Below are 18,669 nucleotides of genomic sequence, written 5' to 3'. Positions count from 1 at the left end.
ATTTTTTCTTTCAGTTTAAAGTACCAAAAAGTTCAAGATGTGGCGCCACAGTGTTTTTGGGTTGTGACTGCGAAGTATAATATTAGGGAAATCTATATAGTGTAGCTAACATTAGACATTATTTTTATCTAGTAGCTATACTTTAATTAATTTACACCTCATAGCTAAAAGGTGTATATCAATTACACTCCATAACTAAAACATACAAAATAGGTTAAAATAAAAAAACAACCCTTGTATCCACATTTTTCTCTCTCCTCCCTTCCTTATGCTCTCTCTTCCAGAAAAATGTTCAATGTTCTTCAAGTCTACTACTTCTCACCGGTTTCTCCTTAGCCCATAGTTTTTCTTTTCTTTCTCTGCCCAACATCCCAAAATTCTTTTTCTTCTTTATTATTATTATTTTTTTTATAGTGCAATGTTCATTTGTTCAATGGTTCATTTTTTGACTTTTCACCTATGAATTTTTCTTCTTTTTAGGTGAAATTATATTTTTTTCGTGGAGTTTGGATCTAATTTGAATAAAGGGCTACTGGGGATTTTAATTCTTGCACAGTAAACATATAATTCGATACAAAAATTGTATAAACTGTGTTTTCTGATTCGGGTTTACCTCGGATTGACATAAAATTTGTGAATTTTTTATTCTTGGTTGGAAAAGGAAAATAGAAAAGAAAAAAGATGGTGACAGTGAATGTTGGAATGCTGCATTATATATTGGACCATGTATATGGTGTCTTTGTTCACAGAACAAAACTAAGCCCACCATTTTTTTCAAGAGGATGGGGAGGTACAAAGCTGTTGCTAGGATAAAAAATTCCAAAGATGTTGTGTTGTTGTTATTGTTCGCCGGTGTTGATGACGATGGCAGTGACGGCGGACGTTGGATTGCATATCCACTGTTGATGACGATGACGGCGGTGAGATCTGTGTATTCATCAGATCTGGCCACCGGTTTTTCCGGTCAGATTCCGATGCCGGATTTGAAAAATCGTGCAACGACGTAGATACAAAAATCAACGAACACACAGATCTGAGCTTTTTATTTTTTTTTAATTTCAAATTGGAGTGTATATATATAGTGTGTACAGTGTTTTATCGCATGTATTTCGAAGGAGATCTTTTTATATACAAAACGAATACAGTAAATTTGAAGTGTATACAACTGAATACAGTGAATTTTATTTTTTGTATTCAGTGTTTGAGTGTATTCATTAATTTTTTTGGGAAAATTCAACTCAATTGTGCAAGCTGAATACAATTTTTTTTGTATTTATGTTGTTTGAATACCACTGATTTTCAAATACAATAAAGTGAATACAATGTAAAAGTAGCTATAAATGAATACAACTGATTTGAATACAATTGACGTGAATACAACTGAGTTGAATACATATGACTTGAATACAATGAAAAGAATTTTTGAAAAAAATTTATTCGCTATATTCATGAATACAGCTAGGTCGTTTTATGAATACAGCGAGCCATTTTTTGAATACAGCGGGGAAACTGTAGCTACGCAATGTAAATATTGAAACGGTAGCTATGGAAAATTTTAAACTCCCAAAGTGTAGTCATTTATGTAAAATTCCCATAATATTACTAGAAGTACAAGCAAATTGTGCTGAGGATCCTTACGCAAGAAAGATATATTTACGACTAGCTGAGAACTTGAAAATTATGAAATACTCAAAACTGTAAGTGCATTTTTTTTCATCTGGTGTTCGGTATCGGTATTGGTTTCTGATTAATCCGGATCCACACTGTGTAAAGTCCATTTAAGGGGGAACCGCTCCCTAATAGAATTTTTGCTATACCCAAGACTCAAACCCGAAACCTCTGATTAAGATTGAAGTGATCCTATCTATTTATTTTTAAGATACTGCTTCTCGAACAGAAAATAACATAATAAGAATTATAAGTGCAGGGATGCCAAAGAAAGAAAAAGAAAAAACCAAAGAAAGAAAAAGGAGTTGATTCAGGGGAAAAATGAAAAAAAAAAATCTCCCTTTTGGTACTGTTTTGTGCATCGTAAGTATATAATTTTTATATTTTATATCTGTATACGGGTAAAATTGAGGATACGGACATGCTCGGTTTCCCGTTGTCGTGGTTATGCTCGGGCACGATATGACCGGCTCATCGGGAACAAGGCTTCGAGCTCGATCTGGGATGAGGCGATAAAGGAAGGGCAGTTAACTGCCATAAGGAGAAGACCGAATATTCGCCCTCAACCGGATATTTCGACGTTGATTTCGGCAATAGCTGTCACCAAATTTCTTTCCTTTATTTAGAATTGTACTAGGGTTGAGACTCCTCTACTATATAAAGAGGAGGTTCCCATCCATTATGGGGGCTGGCAACAGAAAGAAAAAGAGTTCATATCAAAAAATAATCAGATTCCTTTGAAACCGTTTCATTTGTTCCTAAGTTCATCTTTACTATTCACCGTGTAAGTACTCAACAGAGGGTATCAACCTCGGTTTTTATACCCGAGGCCGAACATAATTAGTATTTGATTAGATTTGCTTCTTTATTTACTTATTAACTTATCTCACAATTTAATCCCGAATTGAATTTAGCCACATATCTTTGGCGTCACGCATAAATTTAATTGTTCTCCATTTTAAGGTTAAACAATATCATCACATTAAGTTGCATTATATAATAACATAAAAATTAGAGTAATTACCTGCTATAATTAGATCCATGTATTAAACACTTGGCAAGAAAATTAGTAGTAGCACGTTGAAACAGTTTTGAACTCTACCACAGATTGACCTTCACACAATTAAACCAACAACTACGTAATACTATCAATTACAAGCAGGAAACATTAGGAAATTTTTTACAAAAAAAAAATAAAAAATAGTTTGATGCTGAGAAGGTATCAACTTAAAAGAAAGAAAAAGAAAATAGAGATAAGGAAGAGAGACAATTCATTAATGTTACCATTGACTCATTGAGTATACTTGAAAAAGAAGTAAACTTGCTTGAGATGAAAGTTTATATGGACGAATATTAATAGGAATCAAATAGATTTATTATATGAGATGAGCAGCTCGATTAATAAATGAAATGACTTTACAACGTTAAATTAGCTGGTAAAAATGAGCTAAACAATAAAATTATTCAGATTTAGCCAAACTACAGATTCAGTTGATTGCTTGTTACTTTAATATCAATTTTTTTTCTTTTGGATCCCCTTTTGTTTTCACATTAATGTCCTAATTGTCATACAGAAAGATGCACTATTTTTTAGACAAATCAAGACAGGGAGAGAGTATTAAGTTGGGTCATTGCTTGTATAAGTTGGTGCTCCTAAATTGTCATATAATGTACAATTTCCAAAACAAAGGAGTAAAGGCCTAAAAGATTTTGATATTCATTTTTTTTTGCGTGGATTGACCTTCTTTTGGGGTGATCTTTAAATTGCTGGCATTTAATTTTTGTCCTTCGTTTAAAAAGGTGATCGAAAATATCTTGAAATTTTGGATTCGAACCCCCCGCTCAGTAAAAAAAAAAAATTGCAAAGTCTTATGTGACAGACTTTTAGTTATGCCTTAAGGCAAAGTCTGTCATCTCCGGACATAGATTCTATGTAACTTGGGCCAAACAGGCATAGATTCATAAAAACCTATGCCTAGTGAAGTTATTATTTTTATTTTTAACTCTGATGAGTTTTGAATTCAGAAACTCGAGATATTTTCGGCCACTTTTTTAAGTGAAGTATAAAAATTAAAGACCCAGTCCGTATGAAGAAGGATAATCGTGCAAATTGGCCCTTGATACTCATGATTGATGCTATTAAAGCCCAAGCCCAAACCCAACAATCCGTCAAGAACATTGTCGGTCTTCATCATCAAAAGGGAATCATCCATTTTGGATTTCAAGAATATCTGTGTGAATGGAGGAACAAAAGCGAAAATGGAGGCGACTCTCAAAGATTTCCACTGATTTTTCTGTTATAAACAATCTTGATGATGGCTGCCTTATGCACATCTTTAGTTTTCTCTCCCCAATTCCAGGTATACCATTAAATTACTTCATATAATAAGTTTCTCAATGATTTCAAACAGTTAGTATCAGTGTTAAGCTAAATTCACACTTGTTTGGTTCAAAAATTGTAAAACCCAATTCTTAAAGATTGAATCTTTTTGTGTCCAATTCTTGTTTAATTATGTTTCTTGAATTAGCAGATAATTATTACTGCCCTTTCTTCATATAATAAAATTCCAGTGATTTGATTTGCTTTTGAAACAGTTAGTATTAAATATTCAATTCTTTGGTTAAAAAATGTAAACCCAACTCTTAATTTTCAAGTGGTTATAAAGATTGGACCTTTTTGTGTCCAATTCTTATTTAATTAAATTTCTTGAATTGTTGTTATCATAGTTGACTTACAGCTAGAATTCACTGTTTCTTTAGTTCAAATTTGCAAAACCCAACTCTTAATTTTCATCTACTAGTGGTTATAAAGATTGAATCTTTAGACAGTCCAATTCTTATTTAATTAAGTTTCTTGGATTGTAACATCTTAATAGATAATTCCCCTGATTGTTGTCATCATAGTTGGTTTACAGATTGAATTTACTGTTTCTTTAGTTTATATTGCAAAACCCAACTCTTAATTTCATCAATAAAAGGTTGCAAAGATTGGATTTTTATGTGCCTTGATGGATTTCATCCTAGTTAATTTTGAGCTTACTTGCCAGTTTATTTGTCAAAACTTTTCTTTTTTCCCCTTTTTTCAGTTCAATTCTTGGTTTTATGATGCATGCTCATTTCACAGCTGCTTATTGGCATTTACTTTTGCTCATGTCTATATTGGTCCTTAAATTTTCAAGTATCTGTTTTTTCAAGGCCATTAGTCCCAAATCTAATAATTTATTCTAACCCCTTACCGGAAGCTCTGAAAAACTAACATAGCTCTTACTGCAGCTGAATCACTTCATAGTTATTACATTTACACAATAATGGTTGTCTTTTGGCTGGGCTTGGGATAAGTTATTTTGCTTCAATCAATTAATTAAACCTTAGCGCCCAGGGCTTTGGTCTTGTGGTAAGAATGCAGCTCGTGATGTGTGGGTTACGCGCACATCACTGGTTCAAATCCTGCCATAAACGGAAACATGGTATTTAAGTGGGGAGGGGTAGAGACGGTACCGTTATTGGCCGAGGTTCGAACCGTGCGCCACTGGAAATAATAATAATAAAAACCAAAACATACAATAAAAGTGACTTGAATATGGACTTGTTTCACACCTTAGCACACGGGAACTGTGGGTTTATTATTATATTTCCATCTGGGATAGCTGAAATTCAGGCTTTGAAACACTTAATCAAGAGAGCAATTTGGTTTTGCGCATCTACTTCTGTCTCGAGGCTTGAATAATGCAACTAGTCTTATTGTGAGCAAAAACATTTTAAGAGCTCTTATCATTTTTTTGTTTAAAAAGAGAAAAAAAAAAAGTGTGTGCACTGATACCCCATATCTCTAAAAGGCAATGGGTAGTGGCTTTTAAGCACCAGCACACTGTTAAAGCTATCCTAAGTTATTGGATTATCACAAACGAGATTAATGTCAATTCTTAGTTTTAGGACTTATTGTGGGTGGTCATTTAGTGTCTTATTACTCTTCTTTTTTGTTTATTTGGGAGGGGGAAGTATTGTATGTGTGCACTGTGATTCATTTTTCTAGTGTGCTTCAACAGGATGAATATGTTCTCTTAGATTTTATCATAGATCACATTATAGTGCTATGTGGTTCTTTTCTGTCACAACTTGCTGTTGAGTTGCAGATCGGTATAACACCGCCCTCGTTTGCCACAGATGGCTATTCTTGGCATGTCATCCTCGCCTTTGGTTGCGAGTAGACCGTTCTGTGAAAGATTTATCTCAGCCTGGAGCCTATCCAAACATTGAGATGGCTGTCTCCGCTGCAAGGTTAGCATTTTTTTCCATTTTCTTTTTCCTGTTTTGATCTTGGTCTTACAAGCTGGCTTTGTATCTGGATGCTGTTCAGGCCTGGGGACACTATACTGATTGCTGCCGGAGGCAGCCATTGTGTGTCAAATATTCAGATTGAAAAGCCACTTTGCCTGGTAACTTCATAATGTTAAACTCAGATTACTTTACATACTTAATGCCTACAAAATACTGGATCTTTTGATGTTTCAGAGTCGTGTGTGTATGGGTAGAGATTGTCAAAATTTTGGATGTATAAATAACTTGGCACCCACAGTCACTATATGATTATGGGTGCACTAGTTAACACTAAGCCATATGACGGCTTCGTCTTTTGACAACCGGAGTTTGAAATGTCACTTTTCTTGTTTAGGGTGCTAGCTTTCCATAATTTCTTTTCTCTTGGTGTCTTTTCTTTTTCTCCTTCAACGTAGAATCCCATAGTAAAGAAAATTTCACTGTTCTTTAAACTGCTTGTCTCACCCCCACCCCCTTTTTTTTTCTCCCTTCTATTCTTTTATATTTCTCAATTTGTTTCTGATTAACACTTTCCCTCTCCTTGTGTCGACTCGAAGATACTCTCAAAAAAGACCAAAATTGTTATTGAACTTGAAATGAAATGGAAAAATATCTAAATAAATTTAAAGGTAAACTGAATTTAATCAAACAAAAAATTTACAGAAATCGCTCCTCAAAAAAAAGAATTTACAGAAATTGCGAACATTTTTTGTTCACTAATTATCTATTTGATTGAATCACTTTCTTGATTTCCTGGCATCTTTTTCGTTTTCTTCTAATATTGTTCGGCAAAATTTAAACTGAGAAAAACTGAACTAGCCTAATTTGGGTTGTTTATCGATTTGTCTTTTACTTTTCTTGCAAATAAAAATCTAATGAGTTGAACCAAAGAGGCAGCCTGGTACACGAAGCGTCCTGCATTCACACAGCATCTTGGGAGGGGTTGCAACCCAAGGGTGTAATGTAGACAATATATCGTGACGTGAATATTAATGGCTGATTCCATGGCTCAAACCCGTGACCTGTAGGTCACATGGAGACACCTTTACCGTTGCTCCCTTTCAACAAGTTGAACCCAATGAACCCAAAATTGCCTGAAATGACCCAATGTACGCCACCTTTTTTGTCTTTATTTAAGTAATAGTGCCTCCTAATCTTCAAATCCTAGGTCCACCCTGGTAGTGGTTGATCAACGGTTGACTGTTCACATACAATGCACCTAAGTCGAGAATTTCTACCTTGCCATATAGGCCTATAATGCATGTGAATTATCCAAGATTAGTGGCATAGCCTTTCGCTGCCTCAACTTCCTTTTTACAGATTGGCGCAGGTGAGAGTCCTGATGATACAACCCTTGTTTGCTCCCGCAGTTCAGACAGGTTTGTGAAACCTTCATTGCCTTTTTACTTCTTTTTCTCCTTAATCAACTTAATGTTCTGCCTTGAATTAGAGCACATCCGATGCTCTTTTGCAATTCTGATTTAACAAACCTCAACGAGATTTGCATTATGTGATCATCAGTTTCTGTCTCTGCATTGCTTATTTAAAGATGTACATTATTCTCTAGTCTGCACAAGACAAGTTTACCTGAGTTTGGATTTGCTCTCTGATAGTTGCAACTGTTTTCACTTGCCATTGTATGCGTGTTTGTTCTCTGTTTCTGAGCAGTGCATTGGAGTTCAGGTCCACCTGTAAGCTGGCTAATTTGACTGTGAGGACAGAGCTCGGTTGCTGCTTGCTTCATAGAAGCGGGAAGCTCACGATTGATGGGTGCATTCTTCAGTGTGAGTCGAACCCTCTGGACCATCTGTCCTATGCAATTATCAGTACTGCCGGTGCTGCTGAGGTTGTCCCATCAGCACTCAAGACATGTAGTAATGGTGTTTCAGTTCTGAGAACTCGAATTGAAGGAGGTGCCAAAGCTGTCCTAACCAGTGGGACACTTTCATTGCAACGAGTACGAGTCATTTATACTCGTACGTCACTCTTCTTCTGGTTTGAGGTAGAAAGTGGTGACAAAAATACTGTGCAATCTGCATCCGTTGAATTGCCAATTAGTTAGTCAGTCTATTGTGACCCGATTGTCGTTATCCTCTCCTTGCCTTTCTTGGGAAGAGGAAAGGGGCTTAGAGGATTTGTTGTAACATATTTTTCTAATTTTTACTCAGTTTTAATGCATCATTGTGCAAAAGTTCTTGGTTCTTAAATAGCAGTTGTAGTCTGGGGCTGTGCCCTGCTTCTGATTATCGGAAGAACGTTAAAAGTAGTGGTATTTCACTTTCGTCTTTGGGCTCCCACTTAAACTACACCTCTCAAATCACCATGCATGCATTACAAGAAGCTTTCACAGAAGCCAACACCTGATTGCTTCCCTCCAAAATCTAACAGGGAAAAAACTATAATAGTTATATTGTTTACGGGCAGCATGGACAACATTACAATGACACTCTTGTTGCTTCAATGTCTCCATTGCAAAGAGGCCCCTATCTCAGTTAACTTATCTTACAAATACTGCCAATAAGGCCGTTCTTTAAGCTTCTCCTGGCAGAATATTTGTGTTTTTACGACACTTTGCATCTCCTAAGTACTTGGTGTTTACTTCTTTGTAGTTATTAGATTGAATTTGGTTTGATAATCAACTTCTCTCTATGAGACAACTATTTACACAACAACATAACCGGTTACACAACTTTGCTCCTACTTTGTGAAGGTATAGTGGTTGTTTCTGGTAGATCTTCAGCTCAAGTAGGAGCACATAAAAAACAATGGAGAAAAGAGAGAACTAATTGTATCAATGAAAATTAAACTTGGATGTAAGTTTGTATGTATAGGCTTAATTTTTTTCAGAAAAACTTTAGATACCGAGTGCGAATCTCATCATTCTCTCAAGGAAAAAATATCTCATCATTTCTCTCATGGCCTATACCACCATTCTAATTGTTGACAACTCAAATGAATAAACCAATGGACAACACAACTTTTCAGTCCAATAGCATGACAATACCTCAAAGGAAAGCTACATCAAGCCCATAAAAAGTGCGCTGCATATATCCCAAAGCACAATTCAAGCACAAATCTAATATCAAAAACAATCTACACTCCAAAATCGGGAGGCTCTCTTCATCTGTTTATTGCAGTCAGTACAATATAGGTGTAGCCTCTTGGACAAATGAAAAAGAATATGATTACTAAACTTGACATTTTGACTATAATGCCTGTTGTTCAAGCGTCTTTACAGGAACTTCATCTGGCTATATGTTTAATTCGGTCTTATCATGTACTTGTAATAAATCCAGGAGAGGACTCCTTGCCTGCAGCTTGTTTTAGGTTCAGTTGAATGAATTACCTGAGCATCAATCGACTATAGGATTAGTTCGTAATGAAATCCAACAGCTAGTAGCATGGTCTAAAGTTAGCGGATGCAAATAACAAACAGGACTCTCTTTGGGCTGGAACTACTCAAATATTTTGCAGATTTTCCTCTTGAAAAGAATTAAAATTTTGCAAAAACTCAAAGTTCTTTGCTTTTTCTTAGTTTCTCCATGATTCTGCTCTTATCGGTCAAACTACTTGGCAATACTATCTGGAATACCGGACAAGGCTAATAACTTATTTCAATTTGAACAGGTGAAAGTAAAACAGGTTGACCATAGGCAATTCGAGGCTGCAGTATGGCAGTGCTATGAACAAACAAAAGAGGAAAGCAGGAAAAAATAGATGTTTTAAATGTGAATCCAATTAAGTGGAAGAAATGAACAAAGAAAAAAAACGCGTTTCATGCAACTATTCCACACTCGTGCCTTGTTGCTACATCACAGCCCCACTACAGTCAAATTTTTGGACACCATAACTTATCTGAGAAATGCATTGATGCTTAAGAAACGATACCTCACTAATATTTATAGAACAGCTGAAGCTTGATACTATTTCAAGAAATCGATCTGTTTCACCACAAAATCATCAGCAGAATAATAGTCAGCTATGAGCCGGTACATGTATGAAGCATTATGTCCACCCCTGAAACAGCAAAAGAGAATTAAGCCCAGAGCTTTAAAATAAAAAGGGGGAAAAAAACAAAAACATAATAAAAGATCATGTAGTCAAATTACAGCGAACAAATATTGCAAACACTGTCCTATGCCAAAACCGGAACATGTTAAAATATAAGAAAATAAAATATTTCACACTTGGCAGTTTGTACTGTCAACATTGATCAGACAGATCTCCCAGGGATATTTCTTCTTGCTTTTAAGTAGATTGAGATATAAATTTATCTCGTGCATATTAAGGTCGGGTCACATAACTATCTAAGCATGCACCAAGGAGTAACATTACATGAAGAAATAATTTCTCAAAAATAGTAATAGTAAGGGGAACTTACGTGTCTGTTATAAACAAACTAACAAGATTTGGTGGGACGTAATCAAATGCGGGATTCACAACATGAAGTAGAGGGGAACCAGAGCTGCTCCCAAAATCGAGGCAATCTGAGAATTCCCCAAAATCCAGTAGCTCAGCTGGTGACTTCAATTCATTTAGCAAGACCTCTGGATTGTGCGGATACAAAGGACATAACTGTTGCACGAACATGTCGTTACACAAATGAGACTCAGTTGAAGCAGTGCAGCAAGAAAAGATATTTGACCTGAGAAAAATAGTTCACCATTTTCTATGGTTTTCCTTCAATCAACTACGAGAATGCCAGGAAATCACTAGTAAGTAGTATTTTAAAATAACCCATGTCCTACAATGGTAGTGACTTGTTTAGCTGCCTTCTTCATTCTTAATGCACTCAGGTTCCAATTTATAAGAGACTTGTTTATTTTATCCATGTCAATAGGTATGCAATTTTCTTCAAATCTAAATACCATAGTATGATGCTTAAAATCTACGATATATTTCTTTCGAGATGGAAATTTTATGGTTCTTAGTACTTTGCAAGGTTTCAGTTAGCATTCGTAAATTTTATGGCTCTGTGGTAGTTGAATGCAAAACCAGTTTCCTTTCCCCATAAAGTTTCATGTTTCTGGTTCCATTTAAACTTATTAATTGCGACATGACTTGTGAGATTTTTGCAATACCTTTCTGGAGTGGACTATCGTAATCCCTCCATCGAACAACACCCTAGAGCAATGCAACTTCAACCACTAGCGCAACATAGCCATTGCTGGCCTACCATTAAACACATAGAATAGTTCTTTAGGCAACACTGTTAATCGGGCTATCGGCTAGAGATTAATAGTGGCATGACTCAAAGATTAAATGTGTTTGTGTGTATTTGTTGTGGTTCTAAGCTAGTGAGGATTGAGGAGCCAAGATGTGGCTTGATAGTACTATAGTTGTCAGCTTCAGTAGTGATACTTGGTGGTGGAAGAGACAGAGTGGCAATGACTATGATGGAAGGATATCAAGGTAAGAATAATCTCATATTGACTAGGACGGAACCTACTGGTCCGGTGCCTTCATTTAGCTAGAGCATAGTCACAGTCTTTTCGAATTTCATATCAGATGCCGCCGAGCAATTAGCCGGATTAATAAAATCCGAAATTTGGAAGCCAAAATGTGCCGTCTAATATTAAGTGTCCTGCTATGGAAACAATCTTACTTCAACTAATTGAGGTGGTATGAGATCAAGCCTCAGTTCAATGAGAGTTTGAGTAAGAATCGCTAGTTGGCTCAAGATTGACTGAATATAGTGGATACTGAATAGGCTTGACCTGAATTGCAACTCGGCACTAATTTGAGCACTTAGCCTGAACTAGAGCTCAATCAACTAGTTTTATACAAATTTCCTTCTAAACGGGAAAAAACACAAAAAAAGGACTGTCTGCGACACAACAAGAATAAGACTAGGCAACACTGTTAAGTAGTGAGCTGCCGAAATGATCTCTTCAAAGCTTTTAAAAAATGCTCTCGACCTTTCATTAATACAAAATCAGAGCAAGACGGACCTCCCTTTTTGCCTTAGTCTAACTTGAGCATTTCATGTTCTCCGTGATACTTTGACCAGCGAGGGAGCCTCTCATGCTTATTCCAAGTAATCTACTTAATTTAAATGGTTCTTATCCATCATGCTTCAGAGGCAAAATCGTATGTTACTAATACCGTAGCATCAAAAACAGATTATTTTTTTCTTTTGAGAAGTTAGCATTTGTGTATATTCAATAAGAATAGTACATAGGTTGTACTGAAACCATATTTACAAGAGAGCAAAAAATAGAAGAAAATTGTTCATATAATCCTAGCAGAAACCTAGAATCTCTATGAATGAGTATCTTCTGTGTAGATCAGTTTACACCAAAAACAAAAAAGTCTAATAAAATTTAATTTGAAGGAGTACATTTCAGTCAGGAGCAGAAGATTCCAATATTTACATAATCTGTTTTATGGGTTAGCTCTTTAATTTTTTAAATAGAACTAGGAGTAAAATATATTAATTTCCTAAAGGAACAAACGAGTGCCTTAGTGATGCTAAAATACCTTGTGAGTGCCTGCAAGAACAACAAAGGGAACAGCATGCCTTTGAGCTGCTAGAGCCACCATGTTCATTCCAACAGGTGCAACAACCCCACCATTAGCCATGACAGCGTGGGCTCCAACTACAACCTTTTCATAGGAAATATCAGAATTCAGGTAAAAGGGCTATGGCCTCATAACTAACTGTAAGAAGTTATAGCACCGACGTACCATGTTGACTCTCGAGATCATTGCGAAAATAGCAGAATCAGTGATCACCGTGGTCTGCAGGCCCCTTGCAACCAATTCTTTTGCAAGGGCATGTCCCTGATACCTTAAGTAAAACCAAGGAGGAAGAATCAAACTAGTAGAAAAAGCAGAAAATTAAAAAAGAAGGAGATTACAGAAACCATACAGTATTACAACACTTAATGATCAAAGAGAACACTTCTACAACCTTGGGGCACCCTCTGCCACAAAAACCCGGAAAGATCTCTTCTTTTCCTTTGCAGCACATAGAAATTCCATCACCGTTCTTGAATTGCCTAAAGTTAAGATTACCTCACTGGAAGAAAGTGGGAAGGGACAACAATTAATACGTGAAGAAAGAGTTGGAACACATATAACTGGATCAGAGAGGAAAGCATCAAGCTTCCGATACTTTTCAATCTATAAACAGCTACTGGAAATAGCAAACAACTGTATATAAAAATTAAACAAAAAGGGGCGGCCCGATGCTCAAAGCATCCCGTGTTAGCTGGGCCAGGTGAAAATTATGGATTGAGAAAAACTTTAAAGTGACAGTAAGCTCCCTTTATGTGTTAGTCTAACTTACCTAGTTGAGTACACATCTGTCTGATTTCACTGACCATATAGGTCAACCAAAGTGAATTTCTTAAGCTTTTAGTCTGCAGGAATGCTGCATAGGGATTACCATAGTCCATAGACCACCATAGTTCCAGATAACCACAACTAATAAGATCCCCCCGTAGCGGATGAGATCCTGGGTTGAGATTGTTGTCATTTTCATGATAACTAAAAATATTGTTACTAAAGCAGATGTCACCAATAGATTTCTGATAATTCCATTGGAAGTCCTACCGGAATAGTATTATATTCAATATGAAACAACAGATCCAAGTGGCCAACTTAACATAAGACTCTTGCTAAAGCTTTATTAGAAGGTTATTTACTGAAAAAGAATCAGTAAAAGATTATTACACTGTCATTGGATAAGTAATTTTTTGAGAAAAAATTATACTTGTACCATCACTTAATGCCCCCACTTGGGTAACAAGCCCACGCTATGCAATGGATAAGTAATTATGAACTTGACAGGCCAAAAGAACAAGGAAAGAAAGAAAACTACACAAAAGTACTAGTGCTGCACCATGAATGGTAATTGTTTCTTGTTGTAACCAAATGCAAGGCAAAGACCAAGAATACTGAATAATGGGAGACTTCATATATAGAAAGTTCTTTTGCTGGTTCTGCTTGTCATTCCTATAGGTCATAAATCATAAATAACCGACAAAAACGTGGCAGTTATCTATAAAGCTCAAAGGCTCAAACAAAGATATCAGTGCATTGACCCTTATAAAGACAATGATTAAGTTTCATTTACTTGATGCATTATAACAACCAGTTTTAAATAAATTCTAGTTCCCACATTCTAGGCGTTTAGTAATATACCCTTTGAAAATGGAAAGACAGCCTTCAAGTGCTTTGACCCACGAATCACTTTACACTGATATTATTGTGTGTTAGTTCCTTATAGTGGACCCAACTAGCTTGGGATTGAGGCGTAGTTGTTGATGTGGTAGTTCCAAGCTTGACTTAGTTATATGTAAATAGGCTTGTTCCACCAAAAAGGGCCATGTATTACAAGACAACCTTGTGTACTCATAGTGCTAATACTTTTCATTTCTCTGCGGTCATTCAACAGTCACGGTCCACATGCAATGGTGAAAAATGCTACCTTTTCCCCCACATGGATTTGAGGCAAGCATGAGAATGCAACATGATCATCATACGCAATAGAACTTTGAATATAGGATCACAAAAGACTAGGCTGATCTGGCACACAGAGGGCATGGCTACTTCCCCGTTAAAACCTGCGATAGAGTACCAAACAGAACTGCAAGTCATACTCAATGGCCATGGAGAAATCTGTGGAAGAGGAAAGCACCATCAGTATGCTTTGATCGGACTGCTTTGCACAAAGCATGTTTAGATCAGGTAAACTTAAGAACAGAATGGGCTGTGCGGTAAATGCTATTTATGTGAAGGTGCTGCATAAGCCTTGGAACACTAGTTGCCGTACTGTCCAACATCTTGGCAGACCTGAGATCATTCACTAGCCTATTTGGTATTAAATGGGTGATGTGTAGCAAACTCAAGGAAGCAATCAGCAGCTGAAGAAGTCGGAACATAAGGAAGCAGCTCAAAATGTTATGGAGTAACATTCCTCTATGAATAGTTCAGATAATCTGGAAAGGAAGAAATTCTAGATGTCTAGATAGGAAAGCACTCATGTATAAGTGTAGAGGTTTACGACTTTTGGCTTTTTAGCGTAACATGAACAATATAGATCATGTTGATAGTCTTTTGGACTTTATTGTAAAGAAAGAAGATATTAGCCTACCCCAACTAGATTGAGATTGAGACGTAGTTATTGCTATTGCTAATGTTGTACGGTACAAAGGACCAATATCTCTCGCTGTACAAATCCAGCACTTCCATGGTGCTTTTATGTCAACAAAATTACTCATCAAAGAGACGGAAAAAACCTTGAATAATGGATGGCTGTTAAAGCAAACTATGGTAATGTCAAAAATGAAATTTCATGGCAAAGCCAGCAAAGATCCACAACCATCAAGATGGAAGATAACGTATCATACTCAACCGGATCTAAGGTCACTCTCAAATATCAGAAATATGAATGAGGAAAAACAAAAACTGACGGCCAAATCACAAAGAGGGAGAAGGCAGATACTTGTGATGGATATGCTCAACTGCTTGTTCAGCAATCTGTTCGTGGCAAGTAGCAATATCTTGAATAAGTTCATTAACAGCCTCAATGACATTATGCTTTAGTTTCCTGCTCGTTGAATTCTTATCAGCAGCTGTAAAAAGATGTGAAACAAGTCACAACCTGACAAGACTGATTACTTCTAATCCCAGTACCAACGGTATACCATTTCTGGAATAACATGAAGTGTTTAAATGCATTCACAGCACCAATCCAATCACAACAGCTGGTGGCCTCGTAATAATCTGCTAACTCACTTATTACTCAAATGTCTTAAAGATCGTCAATCATTTTTATATCATGGTCTAACTTATTGTAAATGTTTTATATCATGATCTACAGACTGCTTACATTTGCTTTTTCCTTCAGAATCACCACCAGAAGATGATGTATGAGGTACAGCTGTTGATTGTGGGATGTCTTCAAGGAGGGTCTGCAAGGAAGGTGGTCTCAAGGTGCTTCTAGCAGCAGCAGCCACAGCTGCGGCAGATAAACCTGGATGATCATCTTGCTTGAAATCATCTTCATCATCACTTTCAGCCGATACACCCAACCCACCAACAGCAGCAGTAGTCAAAGATACATCCTCCTCCCTTATAATGTTAAGAACTCGCCTAACAATGTTACCGACGGCGAGCTCTGTGATGTTCATGCGATATCACCAAAAGTTAAATTAGCAAAAGAAAGCAAGGACATCTAGAAGGAACACAAAAAATAAACTCCTCCAGCATAAGAAATTCAAACTAGCAGAATATCATAAGCCCTTCAGTCAAAATATTAGCAGATTCATTCAACATAATCCTTGTTTTTTCCCCCTTTGGAGAGAAAACACACACCCTAACCATTGGTAATAACTATACCCGAGGTATCAATTGTTGTCGTAAGAATTCTAGTGTCCAGAGCAAGTACGCCTGGAATTCTTTAATAGACTTTTCAAATATGTTTACTCCCTCACTTCATCTAAAATATTAGTTGACCTGGGTCTGGGCTAAGTTACACGGACTCGGGTGCGGTTATCCGATACGGGTACGGATTCAAGTGTTGGATTCGGCAAAATCTAAATTTTAAGATTCAGGGGTGTGTATCCAGTTATGGATACGGGTGCGGGGATTCGGCTGTAAATATGAAAAAATATTAAAGGCATATGAAAAAATACGTTCCAAGAATAATCCGTTGTACAAAGGGGTCAATTTTATTATGTTCAACCAGTAAATATGTTCGTGCTTTTGTGTGATTAAAAATATAAATTAATTATCAAAAAATTGACATGCTAATAATTAATTTTAAAATTATCCCTATATTGTATAAGAAAGAAACATTTATAAATAGCATAATTAGGTGCCTTTCAATTTTGTGTCACAAGTAGCATATAATGGAAAATAAAGGGGATAAAAATAGCACATATGAAGAATAAAGGGGTCATTTTTGTACGTTAATACAATTAAGGTGTTAGAGACGTGACACATTTATTTATTTTAGTTTGCAACTCTTTGAATTGCATCATGAGATAATGGTAAAAAACGCCCCTGAACTATCACGTTTTCTCAAGTTTACCCCAACTATTAGACATTCCCTTTACCTACGCTAAACTATCACTCCCTTTGTATTAAAACATGCCTAGATGACCAAATATTTGAAATAAATCGACAACAGGCACGTGGATGCCAACTCAGCATCCAAAGAGAGTGATAGCTTAGGGGTGTTTTTGAGCATTAACTCATATTTATACTAATATATAGGTTAAGCAAAATCCAACGAAGAAACGATTACAAAAGGAAAGGATAAAGGGGAGAAAGAGAAGGTTAATATACCAACTGGATTAGCAGCAATCAATTTTTCCCCAATAGCTCTGATTGCATCAATGAGAGCAGCTGCCTGATGGGTATGAGGTAGTCTCTGTTGCGATATACACGACCGTAACACTTCTGCTGTTAATTTTGCTGTTGCTTTCGACCCCTCAATTTTCCTATCAACATTCAAATACATACATAAAACAACAACAACATAACCAGTGTAATGTATTCCCACCGTTTTGGGGTAGGGAGGTGATAGAGAGAGGAATTACCGTTTCTTAAGCTTGATTATGAACTCATTCACTAGGGCATTCATATTCTTGTTTAATATTTGCACCTAAAATTACACCAAAAAGGGTAAGTAATTAGGGAATTTTGGATAATTACAGAAGAAAATTACCGTTTTAGTAGTGTGATTGGAGCTTGGGGATTGTGCCTTTTATCTGTTTTTTTGGATTTATAGAGTGAAGCAGAAGAGAATTTTGGTGTTGCCTGCTGCTGGGTTTAGCAATTTGGATCCGGGTTTAGACCAAATGGATGCACAAGCATTGAAGCACAATGTACGATAGCTTTGTTGCGTGTGCTTCTCTGCCTCTCTTTTTTTTTTTTTTTTTTTTTCTTTTAACAGCTGTCAATATGGGTCGGCCCAGCATTTGCGGGTTTTGGAATTTAACGGGCCGGATTGAGTCAGCTTACCACGATGGTGGGCCGAGTCCAAAAGGGCTAAAATCCTCGCTCTGTTAGCCCAACATATCAATTCACAGGGGCTGGGTCGGCATAACGGGCCAAGCCCATACTAACGGCTTTACTTTTGGCCAATTTGCACGATTGGCCTATTAGTGGGTGGTCTTTAATTTTGGTCTCTCAAATTAGTGGCCTTTAATTTTTGTCCTTCGCTAGAATCCTTCAGGTTCGAATCCCCACTCAGTCAAAAATTAAAAAAAAATCACAAGATAGAGCATGGATTCGCAAGGCAGAGTTTGGCCGCTTCAAACTCTGCCTGATCAGGTAGAGTTTGACTGCTCGCCTTCAGGCATAAGCCAAACTCTACCTTAAGGTAGAGTTTTGCCTTATGCCTGAAGGTAAAAAAACATTTTATTTTTTTACTCAGTTGGAATTTTGTAAAAATCTGTCTTAAGGCCTAACTTTGGCCCGAATAGGTCTAACTTTGCTACAAAACTCTGCATTGCGATTTTTTTTTATTGAGCCGGAGTTTGAATCCAAAACCTCATGGTATTAAGCGAATGACAAAAATTAACGAGCACCAATTTGAGGGGCAAAAATTAAAGGGCAATTAGCAATAATGTCCTTATTTTGGGGTGGTCTTTAAGTTTTGTCCATCAAAATGAAAGTATTTAACTTTTGCCCTTTGCCTAAAACCTCAGGGTTCCGGATTCGAACCCT

General features: G+C 36.6%; 2 protein-coding genes across 5 annotated transcripts; one reads left to right on the top strand and one right to left on the bottom strand.

Annotated features, from left to right (window-relative positions):
* The first annotated feature begins 3,810 nt into the window (after positions 1–3,810).
* LOC132613577 (F-box protein SKIP5) lies at positions 3,811–8,192 on the top strand. Of its 2 annotated transcripts, none has more exons than XM_060327645.1 (5): positions 3,811–4,028; positions 5,802–5,946; positions 6,026–6,104; positions 7,306–7,364; positions 7,669–8,192. In XM_060327645.1, the coding sequence occupies exons 1-5, from the start codon at positions 3,908–3,910 to the stop codon at positions 8,045–8,047; spliced, it is 783 nt and encodes a 260-aa protein (XP_060183628.1). In that variant the 5' UTR covers positions 3,811–3,907; the 3' UTR covers positions 8,048–8,192. The 2 variants fall into 2 exon arrangements, with proteins under 2 accessions (XP_060183628.1, XP_060183627.1); XM_060327644.1 differs by having other exon boundaries at positions 3,814–4,028; positions 7,654–8,192.
* Positions 8,193–9,009: 817 nt separating this feature from the next.
* LOC132613779 (uncharacterized) lies at positions 9,010–17,753 on the bottom strand. 3 transcript variants are annotated; one of them, XM_060328002.1, is made up of 11 exons: positions 17,666–17,753; positions 17,538–17,602; positions 17,284–17,438; positions 15,824–16,111; positions 15,437–15,566; positions 12,899–13,006; positions 12,673–12,775; positions 12,466–12,591; positions 10,367–10,560; positions 9,874–10,002; positions 9,010–9,331 (listed from the first exon to the last, which is right to left on the bottom strand). In XM_060328002.1, exons 2-10 carry the CDS (start codon positions 17,579–17,581, stop codon positions 9,909–9,911), a joined length of 1,242 nt encoding a protein of 413 aa, XP_060183985.1. In that variant the 5' UTR covers positions 17,582–17,602; positions 17,666–17,753; the 3' UTR covers positions 9,010–9,331; positions 9,874–9,908. The 3 variants fall into 3 exon arrangements, with proteins under 3 accessions (XP_060183985.1, XP_060183984.1, XP_060183983.1); XM_060328001.1 differs by having other exon boundaries at positions 9,010–9,346; positions 17,538–17,695; XM_060328000.1 differs by having other exon boundaries at positions 17,538–17,695.
* Positions 17,754–18,669: the final 916 nt, after the last annotated feature.

The sequence above is a fragment of the Lycium barbarum genome, chromosome 10, assembly GCF_019175385.1.
Source record: "Lycium barbarum isolate Lr01 chromosome 10, ASM1917538v2, whole genome shotgun sequence".
In the NCBI taxonomy this organism is placed as follows: domain Eukaryota; kingdom Viridiplantae; phylum Streptophyta; class Magnoliopsida; order Solanales; family Solanaceae; genus Lycium; species Lycium barbarum.
This window is presented reverse-complemented; position numbering and strand designations above follow the sequence as displayed.